Source organism: Spea bombifrons, chromosome 1 (assembly GCF_027358695.1).
Source record: "Spea bombifrons isolate aSpeBom1 chromosome 1, aSpeBom1.2.pri, whole genome shotgun sequence".
Taxonomy (NCBI): Eukaryota; Metazoa; Chordata; class Amphibia; order Anura; family Pelobatidae; genus Spea; species Spea bombifrons.
In genome coordinates this window covers 24,824,343-24,845,433 of record NC_071087.1, presented here as the reverse complement: position 1 = coordinate 24,845,433, position 21,091 = coordinate 24,824,343, and the positions used below count along the sequence as shown (strand labels likewise).

At 36.6% G+C, this 21,091-nt stretch overlaps 1 protein-coding gene across 9 annotated transcripts in view; it reads right to left on the bottom strand.

The window, feature by feature from the left end:
• The window catches only part of MICU3 (mitochondrial calcium uptake family member 3), a 62,036-nt gene that overhangs the window by 26,099 nt on the left and 14,846 nt on the right, over nucleotides 1-21,091 (bottom strand). For all 9 annotated transcript variants that reach the window (XM_053458770.1, XM_053458762.1, XM_053458780.1 and 6 more), the window contains exons 2-5: nucleotides 12,531-12,684; nucleotides 11,518-11,549; nucleotides 8,558-8,636; nucleotides 146-193 (exon numbers count right to left, since the gene is read on the bottom strand). In XM_053458770.1, coding sequence (XP_053314745.1) covers nucleotides 146-193; nucleotides 8,558-8,636; nucleotides 11,518-11,549; nucleotides 12,531-12,684 — 313 coding nt within the window. The remainder of the gene's footprint in view (nucleotides 1-145; nucleotides 194-8,557; nucleotides 8,637-11,517; nucleotides 11,550-12,530; nucleotides 12,685-21,091) is intronic.

The following is a 21,091-nucleotide window of genomic DNA, read 5'->3' as shown; positions in this document are numbered from 1 at the left end:
TTGGTCTTCCTAAAATCAGACACTGCTTAGAAATGTAATTTTGCTTAGGATTTTGCAAATACATTCCAAATGCTACTTTTGTTTAATTGTGGTCTGCATGGTGGAGCAATAAATGCAAATACAAGATTTTTACAGAAATACTTACTTGTCAAAATACACAAGAGAAACAGGTACTCTGTGTAGGAAATCAACCCTGAAATATAAAAACAAACACATTTTTTAATCATATGCTTGATATATCTATTCTTTATTACTGATATGGTTTATTATATATATCACATTTAGAGGAGCAGCAATAGAATAGTACTGCTTATTACATGAAAGCAATGACTATACTAAATGGCTTCTGTTAAGAAATGATGTTTCTTCTTTTTATGGCATAATCATTATCATGACAACATAGTAGCCCATATAGTATTGATTCAAAGAATTTGACTTACATGCAATTTCAGCCCCTGGAGGCACTTTGAGCAATTTGCAGGAGAGCGTTGAGAAATTACATTATTATTGTTTACTGTTATTACATCTGTCTGTATATTACCAGCAGATTCCGTAGCACTGTTACAAGAGGGGCCAGTTGTCATGTTAAAGCACACTGATACGGAAGAGAAGAGGGCTCTTGTCTGTGAAGGAACAGGAGAATGGGGCAGCAGATGAAGAGCAGTGGGACAGGGAAATTAGTGTGGAGGCAGTGTTCAGGATGGATTGAAGTGGTGAAAGTCGGGAGAAGGGGAGACCAGTTAGTAGCTGCAATAACCCAGGCGAGAAATCATTAGTAGGGTGACTTGGTCACCTCTTTGCTCTTCTTTCATGGTCCTGTTTGGGCATGACAGGCCACCACACTGAACATGAAGAAACCAGATGGACAGATGCAGCACTGGGGTGTTATAGCTGACCTCCCATCTACTGTACAGATATATGATTCCCCCAAGAAGCTTGAAAGCCTGCGAGCAGGGCTCTCTCCACCTAATGTATCAGTTTGCCTAGTATTGTCATAGCCCTTGAATATATGTATTGTAGTAAGCTCTGTGTAAATTTTTGGCGCTTTATAAATAAAAGATAATAATAATACTAATACTAATAATAATAATAATATATACTTCTGCTGGACAGACACCCATGACCAGTAGGAGGGCTGCATTGCTTTACCTATACATTTACTCTAACCAAATGTTTTTTGTTTGTTTGTTTGTTTTTTACAAATGAGTACCACTTATAAGAATTTCTGTCAACAACATATCCCAGTATTAACCTTTTAACTCATAATAATACCTTCCAAGTATCCCTTTTTAAGAAGGACAGTTCATCTGTCCCTCTTTCCTCGCTTGAAACCCTACTCATAATTTTGACTGTCCATTAATGCATCTGAGAAATATTAGTATATTTCTTAATGTTTTACTTAGTAATATAAACAGCGGAAAATGGATCATGGAGTCACAATAAACGTTTGAGTATGGTCATCTATCTACCAACACCCTCTAAAACAAAAGCACCCCCTGCGACATATCATTATTGTTTAAAAGTAAAAAGTACCCCCTGAACCCCTCCACAAGGGATTCAGAAAGAAGACTGAAAAGTTATGCCCTAAAAATGAGTAAGAACACGTTATATTCACCTACATTTACTATTGTGAACCTAGATTGTAAGTTCCTGCGGGAAGAGGGCCTTCATTCCTCTTGTATCGGTAAGCCAATTGCTGTATTGTACTTGTCATTATCTGTAAAATGTTTCATCTTGTACAGCGCTGCTGAATCTGTCGGCGCTTTATAAATAAACTATAATAATAATAACTATTAAATAACAAATGTCTTTATTCAGCAATTCTGTACAGACAGAAAGAGCATCATCATTCATAGCTATCCGAGTGAGAAGAAATCTCAACTTATACACAACTCCTTCAACCCAGGTATATGAACCACACCAGATACACTGTTTCTACAAAGGGATTTACACCTTAAAGGGAGGGATTGTTTTGTAGCAAACACAAACATACCTACTAGGCTGTGAACTCTTGTTTTTGAGTATCACCTTCCAGAAACAGGGCATTAACCACATAATTGACCTTCTAAGTACTTAAAAAAAACAATTAAAAAAAAACCTGTGGGCAAGACACTTTTCTAGATATCAGATACAGGAGTGTTTTGATAAAGTGGCTTAAACCAAACTTTACTATATATGCAAAGCTCCCATTTATTTTATTATTTGGTTGTCTTTGTTTGATGCTCCTCTCTTTGTTGGGAAACAAAGACATGTATGGCAAACTGTCAGGTGTCATGTCATCAGAAGTGAAGGGGGCTATCTAAGGGTCCCTGAAAGCATTCCCTTCTTTTGTTTGCACTACTAGATTGTGGTCTGAGAGGGAGATAGTTCTGCCTGACTGCTCTGAGTGTTATGGGAGAAAGATCCTGGAATGGCAGTGGCTCAGCTATCATGTCCTCGCCATAGAAGAAGCCGGGTCACTCAGAGGCAAAAGCGCAACATGGCTACACTTCAAAAAGCTATTTGTGTTTTTGCAACATGCAAATAAATAGATTTGATGTTTCTAAACATTGTGTAATGAGTTTGACAATATATTTAACATGGTCTGCGTGAAGCGATGATAATTAAGTAGCTAAGATGATGGGTACGTTCTGCAGGTTATTGAAGGATGGAAATAAATGATTACTGTTATTATGGAAAACCTATCTTAATAAATACAATACTCGATATTAGAAGCTGTTTTGAGAGGGACAGCGATGTCCCAAAAGGATAGGTCATGAGGTGCAGACAATGCGTTACACATGACGAATATGTTTCCCAGAAGTATTAGAGGCTAAAATAGTAAGAGAATTTAAAAATCCATGGGATAGGCATATGGCTGTCCTTAATCTAAAGGAAGATTAAGGACTGATTAATTAAAAACAGGAAAAAAAAATGTATGGGTCGAACGGTCTGCGGTCAAATTTAATGTTTCTATATTTCACTAAAATAACGGTGGGTATATTCTAAAAACTAGCAAATGTTGGTTTCAATAAATGCCAGTTTCAATACAAATGAAAAGGCAGCACCTTATTTGCACAAAACTCGATTAATACAATAAAGAAATTATTGCTGGTACATGTAGACACTTTTAGTTTGGCCAGTCTCCAATAGTGGATAGTCTCAAGTACTACTGAGAAACAAGCTTGGATCTTGCAGCAAACAAAAAGACCTGGTAAGGTTACTTAATCGAAACAAACGTAGCCAATGCTATAGCAGTTCATGATGAAAGTCGATTTCTGCATGTTAACGATATCTTTACAGTTTGCTAACAGGAGAGAAATGCACAGTAACAATTAACAAAACTCAAACAATGTAAATCCAGTATTGGATTAATGGAAAGGTTAACAGAAACAGAAAGCAATAATATATTATGCAATAAACTAGCAGCACAAGTTATATGGCAAACTGCATTCTAATGAAACAATTAGCAAATGAAAAGATGAAGAGAGGAAGGCTAAATGACAAATTATTTTCAAGTATATGAATGCTAAAAAATGGAAAAGTAGAATGATGGAGTTTAAAACCCATGGGGTGGGTACATTGCTTAGTATTAGTGTAGAGAAATATGTATTTGTAGACTCTAAGGAGGAGCTGATGAAAAAAAAATATTATAAACATATCATAAGACTATGGCTGACGGGTAAAAGACAAAGATTACGTAGGTGACATGCGCTTAAAGCCCCCATTTTTTCCAAGTACCATGCAGTGAATAAAGAGCTGATAAGTGTTACCCCCACCTCCCTCCCAATTACACTTATACTGTTTTAAAAATAATATGGTTTTTATGAGTTCTTCCTACATTCGCCCTCTTCATGCTGAATATGTAACAGGAGTTTAAGACATTGATTCCATGAAAAAAATGTTCGGAATTAATCAAAGCAAAGTTCCATTTTAGTTTAACAGGAAGAGAAAAGCGTTTACGTTCATTAAACCATAGTTTTATTTGTTGGAACCTGGGTGTACTCCAGATGAATTTGGGAGACAGAGGTGTGTGAATTTACTTATTGCCAGCCCACTTTGCTGCATAAATGTGAATCTTCTCTATCTTCCTAATACTGCACTGCAAAATAAAAAGTATAAAGTCAATCATGGACTGGATGTAAAATGTTAACGTTTACCTTCAAAAAAATATCGCCAAAAATGATATTTAACACATATGTCTCCTTTGTCAAACATCATTAGGAACCGGCTCACAGAAGAAACATATAGCCTATGTGGAAATTACGTTTAGTCGGTATAGTATAACTCAGAGAAAGGGATTTTCTATTGTTAATTATTGTCAGTTTTTTGTAAAAACACTTAGATTCTTACCATACAGCTTCAATCATAGCATTACATAACAAGGGCCACCCACATCCTTACCTCTCACTTGGTTTTAACCGATTCTAGATTTTATGAAGTTTGTGGTAATTGTATTATGTATTCTAGTACTTCCAATAAAAGTCTTTAGTCGAAGGTGATATATTTTATTTGGGAAACATAGAAAAATAGATAAAATCTCATAATCTTTTGGGACATAAGAAGTCTCTTCGTCAGAGAAGAGACTCTATTTTTTACTTCAAAAATGAAGGTACAAAAGTTACAATTTGACAGCTAGCGTGTATCACAAATGAATAAACATTTTATTAAAACTTTAATGGTCACAGAAGGAGATTTTTTCATTTTTATAACTCTTATATGTACAAAAATAATTTCAATTACAGGTAAAGGTCCAACATGATGCTGTGTTGTACAGCATTTAACGCTCTGCATCTGCTAAATACCTTGAAGAATAAATTGCATCTCCTTGGGACCTATCCCCTGTGTCTTAACCCCTCACGCTCTGGTATCATTTTCTCACTCTTTATTGTATTTGCTTTGGATTGTTAATCAATTTCTCATATTAATTAAGAATTATTTCACTCTTTAGTTTTTAATTGTATTTCTTCATTCGTTTTCTCTGTCCTTTTTTTACTTTCATGTTACTTGCTTATGGTTTATAGTGTTATGTATCTTTTGTTTTTCCATTATAGAATACATAATTGCACAAGTTTACTCTTTGCAGGAGCAGAAAAAAATGTGGAAGTGAATACGGCCAAGATCAAACGGTGTATTGATTTATAGTTTCTGCACTTTTAGGTATTCCTTTATTTCAACCAATTCTCTCTTTTGTTAAATTGTACCCTTTACCTACTTTTAATTCAGACCAAATGGTTTCCTGGAGTACTTTCCTTATAACTGCCCCTGATTGATGTCTCAGTATTTCAAAATGGGCAATTCATTGGGCAAACTTCTAAGGAGGCAAGGCCTCCTTGTTGCCCCAACCTGCAGATGTCCATGACTATTTATATGCCATTGGCCAGCTGTGTTGGTGTTTGAAGTAAATGGATTATGATTCCGTTACTTTAAGAAAGAGACATCTGGATGGGACCAATACTTTACACCGCAAAGGTTGCTTTAATGGAAACCATATTATAAGAATGGCAGGAACCCAGTTCTAAATGGGCATCGGAGGACCATAGAGGTTCCACTGCTGAAGTGACTTTCAAGATGCATTTTGTATTAAAATGTTGTGAAAACAGGCATCAAGCTTGCTCATCCAGAAGTGTGATTAGTATCTTGAAACAAGAACAGAAAGGTCACAGGTAGTCACAGAGCGGTGTTGGTTTTTTCAGTGGTTTAATGCCATGCAAAGGATAGCTCTGCACTGACAGAGCTTAAGGCCTTCATGAATGCAGTTAGGCTTAAGAATCCAGAGGAAAAATACTTTAGAAAAAAGGTTTTTTTTCCATCTCATGAAACACAATGCCGTTCTTTGACTTAAAGCTGTCCGTGATAATCAGAGGAATCGCATACAACTGTCTATCTGTGTCCAAGAGGCTAAGGAGGATGTCAGCGTTTTTTCATACCTTTTGTAAAGGTGCTTTGTTTTTGGGGGAGCCTTCTTTGCTATTTTGTGGAGACTTGCTCTGGTTTGAAACTCAACACCAGGATTAACAGTTTTCATCCCGGCGCAGGTATTTGGCCAGAGTACAGAAAAATACCTATTGCCTAAATACGCAGAGCACACGGGCTTTGTATCTTCAAAGATCTGCAGTAAGAGGAATCTGGATACACCAAATAAAGTAAAGCATGTTAATCACCCGCCATGCATGGTAAGCAAATTGTTCTGTTTGAACTCAAGCTTGTAATGGTTTCATGGATGAATTTGTTGGCAAGTTTGTTATGGCTTTGCTGGCTGACAGCAAGCCAGTAAATAGGGGCCATTTAACCCTCTATTTTCCAAGATACCATTTAGTCAGAATTTATTTCAAGGAAAATGTAGTTTAAGAAAACCAAAAATAAAATATACATGATTATTTCCCTCTGAGATCAGTGAAGCAAACAGTCTGTGCTTCAGTGATGTCCTAATTGGTAGACAGCACAACAAGTGCATGCGCAAAGCTTACTGTGCATGTACACAGACACTGGGCGCTTCCATGCAAGGGGCAGATCCCAAAACAACTGGCCATTTGATTTCAGTCCATCTCTCTTCATTATGTTGCATTACATTTTTTGTTCGTTCCCTTAACAATCTCAGTTCCGACCACATATGGTCGGCAAAGTAGGCCAATGCGGTGGCACTGTAGGGACCCCTTTCCATGTTTACTTTTAGTCTTTCTGTAGTGCAGCTATGTCCCCTAGCTGCGTGTTGAAGCGTCCATGCAAAAATACTGTTAAAGGGGAAAGTCCTGCATTTAAAATGGAAAAAACAGCTGATTGACCAGATTAGTTGTCAGTGTGTGTGTATCTATATGTATGTGTGAAAAACTAAAAATCAGATCTGATCGCTGCTTTTTACCCCATGGGGAGACAGCCCAATATGGCTGCTTACTACCAAGGTAAACCATTGTGCATGACGAGAGCAGTGGTTGTGATCTCACACCTCCTCTCCCACCAGGGGTTGGCAGGGTGTCCATACACGGACACCAGTTCTGCCACCACCAGTTTTGTGGACATCACCTTGCCGGTTCCCTAGATGACTAAAGGAGCAGCGTTAGGGAGCACTGAAACAGAGGTCTATAGGAAAAGACCTCATGCTCCCTTTACTTTGGACCTTTTAGGAGATCAAATAACCACCAGCCTGAAAGTAAAGGAGAGCAAAGAGTATAGGAAAGTAAAGTAAGCCTGAGGTCTTTTCCTATAATCGTCCGTTTCAGTTCTCCCTCACACTGTGTGCCGGCTACTGATGCTGAGCACCTGAAGCTGCTCCCACCACGAAGGAGAACTGAAAAAGAAGTCTGTAGGATTAGACCTTGAGCTTCCACCACAAGATCTACATTACTGCCCCGTATTACTCAAGTTAAAAATATTTATTTTCCATGGGACTTCCTCTTAAAGCCCACTATAGTCATGATGGCATGGTACCTCATGAAAAAAAAAAGTGTGTCTCTTTTTCCATCCTTGAATGTCTGGAGTTTGACAACACCTGTTTAGAAATAAGCCCTTAGAAATGAAAAGAGACAGATTTGGAGTGGATTCTCTGTCTTCGGTCAGCTAACAGCTCTTCGCACACATTCAGATGAGTAACAAAATCAAAAAGTATTTCTCAGCTCTTTAAGGCAGCTGGATCCTTAAATGCATCATTTGTATCAGACAATACTTTATAACATAATAATATAATACAATATTTCACATCACTGAGGATCATTTCAGCATGCTATTCAACAGTAGTTAGATAAGTATAGATTGAGCTAAATAACTTTTAGATAAATGGGAAAAAAAAGAAAATGGACTTATAAATTGAGGTCCATCATTTTCTTGGCAGGAAAATACAGATATCAAACAGACATTTTTTTAACAAATTAAGGTGTTTCTAGCACTGCCAAGGAATGACAGATTAGAAGTTATCACATCTGCATGGCAAAGCCTGCCAGAAATAAAAGGGAATGCTAAAAGCTATCTGAGATTATTTATGACAAGGATGTCATTTTTAGAGGTGAAATGACACAATACTGTATCCTTTAATAACAGGTATTCTACCAATTCCTCTTATGTAGCTAATTCACTGTTATGAAAACAAAACGGTACTACAAACACGTAGACCGACACCAGGAAACTTCAAAGACCACTCATGCTTTAAGTTGTTATTCCTATAATATGCTTAGTACAGCTGGTCTTACATCAATAGAACATGAATATTGTATGGATAAAGAAAGAATAAAGCAACAGAATTAAAGGGACCGTAACAGTTTGTAATAAGTGCTACAAAACGGAGACTTATGTGGATAACCTAATCATTTGTGGTACCTCTGACAAAACCTGTCCAAAAAATACTCTATTACAATCTGCTGGTCTTAATGGTGATGGTATTTATTTACAGAGTGATGCTTAAAGGCACAGTAAGCCTGTCTCCGCTGTTTGGAACACTGGAAACCTGAATGATCGGTGATGCCAAGGTGGGTCGGTCTTATGTGAGACCTTATAGTCCTTTTAAAAGTGTTATATGAGAGAAGTTCCACTGAAGAACATTAAAGCAAAGAAACAGGATTGCGTCTTTTTTCATTTAATATAGTACCTTTATCTCCAAGGGTTCGGAAAAATCTTGATGATCCTTTCCACACTGGTGGTGTGTCTGACAGCATCTGTATCAATTCCTATAAGAATAAATTATCATTGAGTAACAAGGAAAAGTTCAATACTGCAATACTGATTTAGCGTTTATATGATACAGTGCCTGTGATTAATATTTCAAGATCTGTGTTATATTAGAGATTCTGTGTTCTGCATATTTGGTTCCTATAAATGATTTCAAGGATTAAGAAACGGTTGATCTAATAAGTCATACTAAGAGAGGACATGAGGCAATATGTGCATACTTCTCTCCCCATTGGGGTATTATGCTATAAAGGCGATCCTTGTCAGTTCAGCTGAATAAGATCTTCATAATGAAAGCTTATAGCTGAAGCAAAAATGGTCTTATGGCTGTTACAGTTTTGATTCTGGTATAGAAAGAGACTAGTCGTTGATGTAATCCTGCTAACCCAACTCCCCTGGTCAGAACGGAAGATATGTCCTATAAAGTATCTGAGATGTTATCAAGCATCTTACACAATATCAACACTATATCAACCGCTGGCCAAGTATGCATTCAAACAAAGAGAAGAAAATGTAACAGTGGTGCTGTGAATAAACCATAAAGACTATCCACAGAACAGCAGTAGAGTTTAAAATTGCACCAAGATCTGTAGAAGCGTTTGGAGATATGTGATGTAATGTAATCTTTTTTTTAACCATGAAGACCCACTCATCACCACTGGTTCTTTAGACAAAGTCCCCTCCATTAAACATGCATTATATCTCTAGTTCACCTCAAACAGTTGAGGCAACACAAAAAAGACCAAGTTTGGGTTGTATTGTCCATGCAATGGTATAGATAGTTATAAATATAAATTTACCCCATTTTGGAAAAACAATACAGACCACAAATAAACAAAGACAAGAACAGAATTGGTATAGATATTTTACTGAAAATCATTCACTTATTGATAGAATGAACTATAGATAATGTAGACATATCTTAAATGGGGCAGTTTATTTGACGAGCTAATGCATTCGTGATCTGAAAAAAAAAATCCGAAAATCCGAGGTTCATACCTCCTGCATCCTTTTTAACCGTCATTTAATAAATTGGAACTTAATGAGAGCTTAATTTCTAAACCTAGATTCATAAACTGGACATCAATATATGCTAAAAATACAGAAATCTGGTAAAATAAGTTTAGAAGAGATGTTACTGTAGTTACTTAACCTGCTTCTGTGAAAGCTCCTACTGCATCCTTAGAGCACCAGCATGTAGTATTAGTTTTACATGGTTGAAAAAAAACTGTTAATTTTACATGAAATTCTACAGCATACTATTATCTCAGTATTTATCCCGGCTATCCCAGTATTTATACAATATATACTTTCATACAAAGCAACTTTTTGTTCCCCAAAAACTGCATGAAAGTTATAACACTTAAAAATACACCCCCGGAGAGGATGGTGTCATTGCTTTGAAATGTGTTAACCAGTATAAATATTTAATTCATTCTAAATGTTAACACTTCTTGTATGATGGAACGATTCAGCAGCTCATTGCAGTAAAATACCAGGTTGTCGTCCATGTAATGCAATTTTTGCTAGACTTCCCAGTTTGGTTGTTTAAATGGAGATAAAATATACAGAACAGAGAATTTTGTACATTCAGAATTTTTGTACTGCAGCCGACACATAGTCAGTACAGATTGTCATGTGATCATGTGCTAGAGAATAATATATAATAAATATTAATGCCGCACTATAACCAGTCTATTCTACTGCTTTTGATAATAATATTTATAAGCATTCTATAAGTTCCCTTGTGTTTTTATACATTACGCAATACGCTCAATTAGACGTTAAAAAACTTTCGAGGGACTGATGTAACCCCAGTTTTGTCAGTGAAGACTCAGGTATGCATGGTATTAGAAGAGTTAATAAGACATCCATGGACATGACAACTCACTCATCTCCTCCTCTGCTCGTATTGTTTATTGTGAAAGCACCTGCCAACTTCAAATACCAGGTGCAATTTGATGAAAGGTGTGGAATCCCCGAGGTTTAACATGAACATGAATGTGTTGGAATTACAAAGATATGCTACACAGTACAGTACATTTGTGAGGCATTCATGGAAAATATGAGAAGCGCAGACCATCCAAGATGCTGCCACACTGGAAGCACGTTGCAAGTGTTTCCAAGTTTTCAACAGCTCACAACTTTTTTGCCAAATATGGTAAAATGATCGCAATCATCATAAACTGGTCTGAAATCATGGAAAGTCCCTCACACCACAAAAGCAAGCATTTAGCCCCAACACGCGCGGACGAGCGTAGGACATAATCCTGGTAACATAGAACTTCACAAGACAACTTGTGCAACCTGGACTTCAAATCTAACTCATGAAATGTATTCAACCTCTTATTTAACTACTTATTGAAGCTGTCAAACTTACACCTGAGCAGTAACACCATATTCAAAAGAAGAAGGAATATGACCTGAAGCAGTGTTCTCTGAAGACACCGGAAACATTGGGGTTATGTGTAAAAAGTGATTCCGGCACAAAGTTTGAAAAGCGGTCAAACCAATGGAATGACCAAATCAGTAGAAGTGTTCCATTGGTCCATATGGTAATAAGAACTCTGCCCCATATATATGGTTTACACGCATCCCACGGGGGCAGAAGGTCTGATGCGGAGAAGTAGATATTCTACATCTTTCCTTTACTTGGGACTAAAGACATGATGATTATCTACTGTAAAAGGATCTATGAATCAGATGGGTAAACACTAACAATTCTGACACAATGAACATCCCTAAGCTGCAAAAAATGATATTGTGAGTGTTCCCAAAACAACCTCTTCTTAGACCATATAACATTATACATACTTTTTTTAGAATTATGCTATTTTTGTACTTTAATGGCCATACCAATATCACATTAATGGCACTTACTTGTTTTGAAATTGTGCTCCAATTTTTAGCACCTGGCAAAAGAAAAAAAAAAGGGGTTATATAAAGAGTTTGGGTCAAATATTTTCTGGCATGTGTAGAATATTCTGTAACTTTTAGCACGTTTGCGAATGACCTCTGAGATATCTAACCGAACAACAGAATGCAAACCTAAAAACTTACTGAAATTATCTCCTGCTCTGTTATAATACTTATATGATAAAAAATAGATAACATATATAAAGGGTATTGCTGTGTGCAATAGTGATATTTGTCCTGGACCTAAAACACTAAACACTAACAGAACATCAGCGTAAAAAGTCATTAGCAAATATAGGCCCAGGCAATGTTCATGTTCTTGGGCAGCGTAGTAAGCCATTAGCACATATAGGCCCAGGCAATGTTCATGTTCTTGGGCAGCATAGTAAGCCATTAGCACATATAGGCCCAGGCAGTGTTCATGTACTTGGGCAGAAAGCATTGGGGGTCTGATGACTTGATCCCCCATCACAGCATCGCGCATGCACAATACACCCACTGATGCTGACAGTTTGTAGACAGCAGCCACCAATAAATCAAACAAGCTACATCTTTTTTAGGTGACTTAAGTGCATAGGACAAAATCTGGGTACTACTGTCCTTATAACCATTTCTGGTGGCCTGGATACCTTGTTCCAAATGTCATTGCTTTGCTATGGTTAGATGTGGGTTAACAACTTTATACACAGATTACACTTTACTTAGGGAGCAAAGTTAAGATATTCCTCAATGCCTAGTTTAAGACAACCCCATAACATAACATAATAGAGAAATAAAACTTGTATTCACCATCATTTGTCAACTCAAACCATAAATGTAACAAAAAAAAACAAAATTATGTAGTTAAGTAACATTAGTCTCCTTAATAAAATGATCATATACAAATATATGTATGTATTTTATCACGGCCATTTACATTGTGGTTGCACAAACAGAATATGTTCATTAGATTAACAATCATTATAACTGTGACTTACTTCTAGGTTCGTCGGTAGTAACAGATTCTAGGAAATCCTTTGGCGTCATATACAATTGACCTTCACACTCTAGTGATGCAAAGATACGAAACCTTTGTTCACGGGAACTCGCATACATGTCTAAATCCTCCATATCTGATCTTCCTGATGTACCCTGGAAAGAAAAGGGACACAATTGTGCTGTCAGTTCCATGTTCTTAGCATTTGGCTGTTTTATGTGATTTGCTGGTGGCAGCAATTTTACCAAAACTGAGTTGCATAAGACTTGGCTTGAAGTGGCCATGGAAAGTTTGCTGCTGAAGCCTAGTAGCTTGGTGAAAGAGAGAAAGCCTCTGTTGATAGAGAAAGTGGGATACGACGGACAAGATGGTGACAACTAAGCTAGTAGTGGAATAATCGTTTTTAGAAAGTAACAAAGAAAAAAAAGAGATGTCTCTGTAAGGTTTTATTAAAGATCCAAGATGATTATTGCATTTTGATAGAAGAATCATTGCCCAACATAGTAGGTTTATTACAATGAACAAACCATTTTAACATGTATGTCATATACCTCATGCTTGGCTTGGTCCTAGGGTTAGGGTGAATTAGGAGGCTACCCAGAGTGCTGCGCTCATTGAGGAACCCTCCAAGCTCTCCCCTATCATAGCAAGCAAGTGCATGTGATCAAGGTGCCTGACCAAGCTATAAAACTCTCTGTAGCCTTCATACTATATCCCACTATAGCGCTCTTAATACCAATGGCTTCAGCTTCCTTCAACTAACTTCATACAAAGAGGCAAGAATGCATGTTGGGTTTTTACAGCTTGAAAGTCCAGTAAGCGTTATGTTGCTTTGACATCTACCAAGACGGACGTAATCTATTCTTCATATACTGCAAAAACTGTTATCACGCTATGAACTTTTGGAAGCTTCTTGCAAGAGCAGGTCTCTCTAAACTTCTGCATTAAGCAAACACATGCCCTGTCATCCTCGCCTTAGTCCCCTCACAAATGTATCACTTAAGTTTGTTTTGCAACCTAATTGATTTTCAAGCTATTCAATGAAAGGTAGCGATTAGGGGATCTTTGAACTACTGTCCGTGCTTTTAAAGCCATGTGCAAAGTAAGACACACAAAAAAATAATTGTTGTAAGAGAGAACCCCCAGACACTTTTAACAAAGAGAACAAGTCTTAAAGATGTTTGCAGTTAGTGTCCAGCCACTGATCACAATCTCGAGTCGCAGTCTCTCGTGGGGATGGTATTCTAACTATGAATGGGCAAAAGGAAATAGCATACTTTTAGAAGAACTGCTCTTTTTGTTAAGTGTAGTCACACTGCTTTAAAAAAAGAAAGAAGTATACATGAAGTGTATGTTCAAAAGGGACGGTATTTTTAGGGTGAATTCTACAACTGCTCGGTAAAGTAAGTCTCCAATGTAGTACCCACCTTGAGAAGGAACCAATTTATTTTGCACTCTGTACTTTCTATTGGTCATATACACTTATCAAGAATTGTCCCCCCTGCCTAAAAATGTAATATGCTCAATATCAAATACACTCAAAGAAATATATGAACTGCCTGCTTCACATATAATTTACATACAGAAAATGATTATAAAATTTAGTATGTACAGTAAAGTATTTCAGGGTTTTGCTGTTTTATGTTTTTGCAGAGATTTCATCGTATCCGAGCTGGGTCTTAATCTGCCTTAATATGAAGGCCTAGGTAAAATTTAATAATTTATTTACTGCAGAATAACTGTGACATAAAATAATCGACATTATCCTTTCTATGCCTAAAGGTGTAGGAGAGATCCAGATACTCCAGACTTCTGCTGCTCCAATCTTGGGAGTTACTATAAAACGCATTAGAAAAAAGTGTACAATACCAAGCAAGGGATGCGGCAATCACTCAAGAGCTACTCAGCAGTGGCTAAAAAGTTACAGGTAGCTTGCAAGTTACCTGCTGGCGATCCCTGTACTAGTCACAGGGCCAGATGTAATACTGTATTGGCTCAATTACAATACAAGGTTTTTTTTTTAGAGAAAGAATTATCTGAAAAAAACAATTTCACAAAGTTGAGGTTGTCTTTTATTTAGACCTCAGATCCGCGGTGCTGTCACACAGCCGACTAGGCCTAGAGGCTTGTCACTCACTCTCAGGCTCTCTCATGCTGTCTCACACTCTCTCATGCTCTTATTCACATTCTCTCATGCTCTCATTCTCTCTCAATGTCTCCCTACATTCCCCACCAAACACTTCTGTGACCCTGTCTACTTTTCCGTAGTTCCGCTTCTTGTCTTGCCTCTTCTTGTGCTTTGGGAGACCTGGTCCACAGAGAAGCAGGCGAAGAAAGAAGACAGAAGAAAGAAGGCAGAGGAACAAGAAGAAACAAAATAAGAAGCAGAGTGTTAGGTTAGTCTTATAATCGAGCAAATGCAGTCTCTAGATCTCCCACTCGCTACAGCAGTGGAAGACAGAACACAAAGGAACAAGAAGAGACATGAGAAGAAGCACAGTGTTACGTTAGTCTTATAATCGAACAAATGCGGTCTCTAGATCTCCCACTCGCTAGAGCAGTGGGAGATCCACTCTCTGATAATAGCCATGCACTTTCTATGGGAGAAAAAATTACAGCATCTACCAATGTTTCGACCTCAGAAAGGGCAAAAAAATCTAAATTAACTGGCCCAATGCACCTCCACCATGTTATTTTTTTTACTTAGTTTTAGTGTGTGCCTTTTACACATGTATGTCCTCTGTCACACTAAATCATCGCATGAAGTACTCCAGGCAAGGTTTCTGGTACTTGGAAGCAGCTGCACCCTGCGTGACCTTTGTCATTGAGCCACTGGGTGGCAGTCTCATGTTACGAGATTAAAAAAATGCTAAACTCAGCACCCACACTGTCACATAACACCAGCCAATATAAGAAAATAAATTTTATCTTCCAAAATGTGTGCTAACAATGGTGGAAAATGTCACTTTCTGCATGGCAGAAACTTTCACCCATAACTTCCATGGTCTGTAATATCCCTGATGCCTCAGATGTAAACCATGTAATGCTTCAAGCAAACAGAGTTGTCCCATGAGCAGTACCAAGTACCATCAAAGATCATTTAAGAAAGTAGGCTTCCCCCAGATTTTGGCTACCGTGATATACGCCATTTTATCATAGCAGCCAATGGTGGTCTTAGATGTGTCGGCCAATAATAACCAGAAATATACAAGTTATTTAGCAATTCTACATGTTGCGATCATAGGCATCTTGAATATTATTTATGAATAACTTTGAACAGTATTTCTCCTCTAGTTTTTATTTGTTCTCTCCATGAAATGAGAACAAATTAGCTGGGGACACCATCCTCATTGTTGGTGCTTCCACTGCCATTGAGGCATAATGATTTTTTACAGACATGTAGATTTATGAAATGCTACACATTACACTGAAGAATAACAATTATTGCGTTGGTATGTTCTGTAATCTTATAGCTGAAATAAGTTTAGATATAGGCACCTGTAATAGAAGACATTTGTCATTAAAGACATAATTCATGGAACCGATAAAATGCCATCAGTGATATTTACCAAAATGTGAACATTTTCATTTGCTGAAACTTATTTTATGTAGTGTAAAATGCCATATAGATTAAGAGGTTTTTAGTCTTTATCTAAAACATGATGTAATTATCAGAAACAAAATATAGTGTAACGTACAAATGGTCACAAAAAAAAGATATTCTCATGATTCTTCAATGAAAAGATGTCCTATTTTAACTGGGAATCTGATGAAATCTAATGACTACCTTTTTACCGCACAGGATTCTGTACACCTTGCTCTGTTGGCTGTTTAAAAAAACAATTTGCGATGTTTTAGATACTAGGATCTTAAGCAAACACAAAGACAGAGATCAATCTAGCTGCGGTGAGGCCATCAGTGGTTCTGTTACCTGATTATCCTATGGGTAAGAAGAGAAAAGGTTCACTGCCAAGGCATTGTCTCACATTACGTTAGGTCAGTAATTCAAAAGTTTCACTCAGCGGGCAAAATATTTGGTTTTCCCATACAGACAAGATTAAATGCCAGATAAGGGATTCACTGCCTGACAGGGGATACCGATGCCTACAAGCTGATAATGTCCTAAACAGGTAAACTGAAACAATTATATCAGTTATCTAACCCATACACAATACTCCGTCTTTCATCATCTAACAGATACCTGCAAATGATCATCACAAGGGTCTAAGGTGGGAAAGGTTGGAGGTCACCCTCTGAAAGTCCCCAACAATGTTTGAAGCTAATTATGCCAAAATTGTTAATGCTAAACTAACAATTTTATTATATAAAATGTTATATTTTATAAATATATTGTGGTAGGCATAAAAAATATTTAGTATTTAACATTTCATTTTATTCACCAATGGTTATTAATTTAGAATATATTTTTAGATGATTAATAATATAATTAATTCATTAGAAATATAAACAAACTGTACAAGTGCCTTAATGGTGCTGTTCGACTTAAACAATGCATTTTGTTCATTGTTATTTTATTCTCCTCTCTGGAGTTTTTATCAGATACAAACAAAAAAAAGTTTATGTTTTTTTTAATCTTTTTTTTTTAAAAAGGTTTTACAACCTATCAATGCCTGCTTTTATATCAATTAAGTGTTCCTGAAAATACTGGTGAGTTGCAGAGAGAGCACCTGAGTACATTAATTAAGTAAACGGATGACAAAATACTAATTCTTATAGATAGCTACTAGATAATAAAGTACTGCGGATGCAGTAGACGGGATGATAATTCTTACATTATTTTTTCCATTAACTGCCTTTTCAGCTGTAGCTCTAGAAAAACTGACATACAATTGTCCCGGACTAAATACGGGTCGGGACAAATATATTCCAACCTTACTTAAATTTTGACCCTGACTTTTGTTTATGCTTATTGTTAAAAGTACTGGGAATTGAAAGGAAAATCACTATCTGAGGGTCCAAATGGACATGGAATCCATGCCACAGTATTATTTAGATCGCTTGACATTTCAACAATGAATGGTATGTACTTACAACCAAACCTTTTATTAGCCTAAAGGGCTAATCTCGGTATAATGTCAGTAAAATTGGTTTAAAGACATAAGGGCATAATGTGAGTAAGATTGTATAAGTAAGATAAGTGGGCATTTTGCTGTTAATTTAGCAGCTACTGAGCTCTCCATTGCAAAAATGCAATGAATTACTGTATTACTTAGTTACTCAAGTCTGTCTTATTCTAGAGATGAACATATCAGATAAAATGGAGGACCTTGATAACTGCCAGATTAGCAGGACATGAGTAATAGTCTAGCGAGTAAGAACCCTGGATGCAGATACAGAATTTTGTAACCGCAGTTTTGACTATAATTTGGAACAAGCATATACTTGGAACCCTCCACTTAACAACAAAAGGTCAATAACCATTTTCCAGTCTATATTCCGTTTTGTTTTTATCTTTTAAGAGAATTCCACCCATATCTCATCTCCTTCCAAATTTCTCGCTCCTCCTTGATCTCTCACTTGACTTTGGCTTTCTTTCGCATTTCTTCTTAAGGATTACAAATTAGAAGACACGCTGTTTTCACTATGGCTTGGCCTTGGAATGCACAACTTTAATTATTCAAATGGTAACTTCTGTACTGATGTTTAAGTGAATTAGCTATGCTGATTTTATTAACTAAACTGGTTGTTTGTTTAGTCATTCAGATGGAAACCTCCTTCCCTTAGCCTGGTTGTATTCTCCTCCTCTGCTGTAGCCATTACATTAACCCTGGGCTAGGATCATTGTATTGGGAACGATACATGAAGTGAGACCTGAAACATTTTTTATTACTTCTTCTCACTTAGCTTTAGCACGTTTGGTCTCCAAAAGTGTTAAAGTCCATAAAGAAACAGTAGTTCAGTTTCTGCCTCACAATGCAATTTACCACAGCCAGGGGTACATGTGTTCCCACACCAAAGAGACTCAAAATGTCACAATTGTGTTAAGGTTCTCTTGAAGAGGTCCCACTAAAGCAATCATCAACACAGTGCTTCTGTGGGCTCTAAAGTGTTAAATTATATATATATATATACACATTATATATTTATATATATATATATACACACACAAAATACTTATATATATATATATATATATATATATATATATATATATATATTTACATACATGACCCTTATATTAGATCACTGGATATACTACAAAAATTCCCAACTATTTGGTTCAAATGTTTAAAGCTTCTTAACCACCCGCATGCGAGGGGATTAATGGTTCAGTGCTTGCCCTTGATTAGGGCAGATAAATACAGTTGCTACCTACTGCGTTTGTTTTGTAGGGTTTGTTATTTTCGAATGTTTGCTTTAAAGCAGCTTATCGCCTACAATTAATGGTTTACGTGTCACTGTTCAGCAGCACGGTGTAAATGGTTGGTGTCATACAATCAAGATAACTAATCATATCCACAGATTAAGTGAATTGTCAGGTATATGTTACAAGCAGGATAACAGAATATCACCTTATATCACTTACTCTCCTGTATGTGAAAGCAAAGCATGGCTGATTCTTAAAGCATGGCTGCGTTCTCATAGCAGAAGCTGCTAAACCAAAGAGCGTTCACAGCAGCCAGGGATAATCATGCCCTAGCACACCATGTTCTGGGGACTACAACTCCTAGTATCCTCAGGCAGGCTGAGGATAATTAAATATTAGAATCCATAATCTAAACTAATAGTATTACAAATTTGGGTTTAAAAATAAATAAATTGTGAAATGTTCTTTAAACATAACTGGTGAGACTACTTGTCAGATAATTCTCATAATTGCGCTTTTTTATAAATCATAACAAGATTTAATATATATATATATATATATATATATAAAGTCCAAAATTAACATATATATATATATGTGTGTGTAAATATATATAAAATAAAATATTGAAATATACTAAAATATTAATTATACGGTATTATTTATTTCAAACCTTATAACTATATATTTATATACGGTATATATGCAAAATAATTCTAATGCAGCCCATAAATGTAATAACGTTACCCAACTTTGTTCGCTTGTTGTGGAACTTACCAAATTTTACAACGCTGCCCCAATAAATTCCCACGGGCAGATTCCCGTGTTTTTTTTTTTTTACTTTAATTGTATTGATCCAAGAAGAACTGAATAGCCTGACAATACAGTATTAAAAAATGAAACAAAAGATACAACCAATGAAAATATCAAGACAAAGAGCACAATGTTTAGCGAAATTTGCAAGACAAGGCATTTGGATATTTACAAGGCACGGGGAAGTAAAGCAGGGTAATTTGAAAGTGCAAGTTAAAAGGTCAAATGAAGATGAGGACAGAAGCATGGACATATATAATTGAATTAGAGGTTTCTTTGAAGACACTAATAAGTAAATTGGCTTTAAACAAGTAGAACGAATAGGTTTGAAAAACAGTGGCGTGAACAAAGGCCCATTAATAGGTAAAAGACATTTGAAAAGGTATCAGGTATCCCCCCAAAAACCCCCAGAATGTACAATGAAGATTTGTACTGCTGTTATTTGTTTTGTTTTTAATATTATATTTTATTGATACACTTCACAAACCCTTTTTAACAATGTTGCTGAAATATAAGTAGATTGTAAGATTTTAATTGTAAGATGATTGTAAGATGGTAGCAAATAAAGCCTGGATCCAGGATTGTGGAGTAGTACGGTAAAGTCTGAATATAAACAACTATGCCATACGAGAACATCATAGTAAATAGGGGCAGTGGGTGGCATCTTAATATCAGAGAAATTATCCAAATCCATATATTTCACTTTATTAAGACCTCACACCTATCTTGATCTTTAGCCTTGCCTTCTATTCACGATCACTATAAGCTTATGCTATACAAATTTAAATTCACCTCTGCTGCTTCTTCTAGAAGGCTGTCCCATGTATCCACTCCCCTCCTAGTGAATATTTACAGTACATCTAAGTACGTTCTGAGCACTGAAAAGCTAATGTATTTTTGGACTGTGGCACATGTTTCTCGGTGGGGTCACTTTGCAACGAGAGGTCAGAGAGCCAGGCATGGAATACCTACTGACGTTACCTGGCTGGTCAGATTACTGATACCTCTCTGTAATGGAGATGGCTGACGGTGTCACTGCACAACCCATGCATAAACCTTTGCCTCAATAAAATATTTTATTTTTGCCAGGAAGAAGGGAATGAAGGAATTTGTAAAGTAGGAAGAGAAACCTTCAGTGTGTGTGTATGGGACACATAATCTATATATACGCATGTATGATGAGTATAAGGCCCTTCTGGAAAGAAATGATGTCACTGATGTCCCAAGCACAACCAGTAGACAGCTATACTTGAAAGGGGTGAATTATTTTGATGTACAATTTGTAAAGAACCTAACAAAAATCAACACTATGCATACTGTGCAGCTGTGTTATCATCACTGTATACAGTCATGTGAAAAAGAAACTGTACCTTCTTTGAATTCTATGGTTTTACATATCAGGACATAATAACAATCATCTG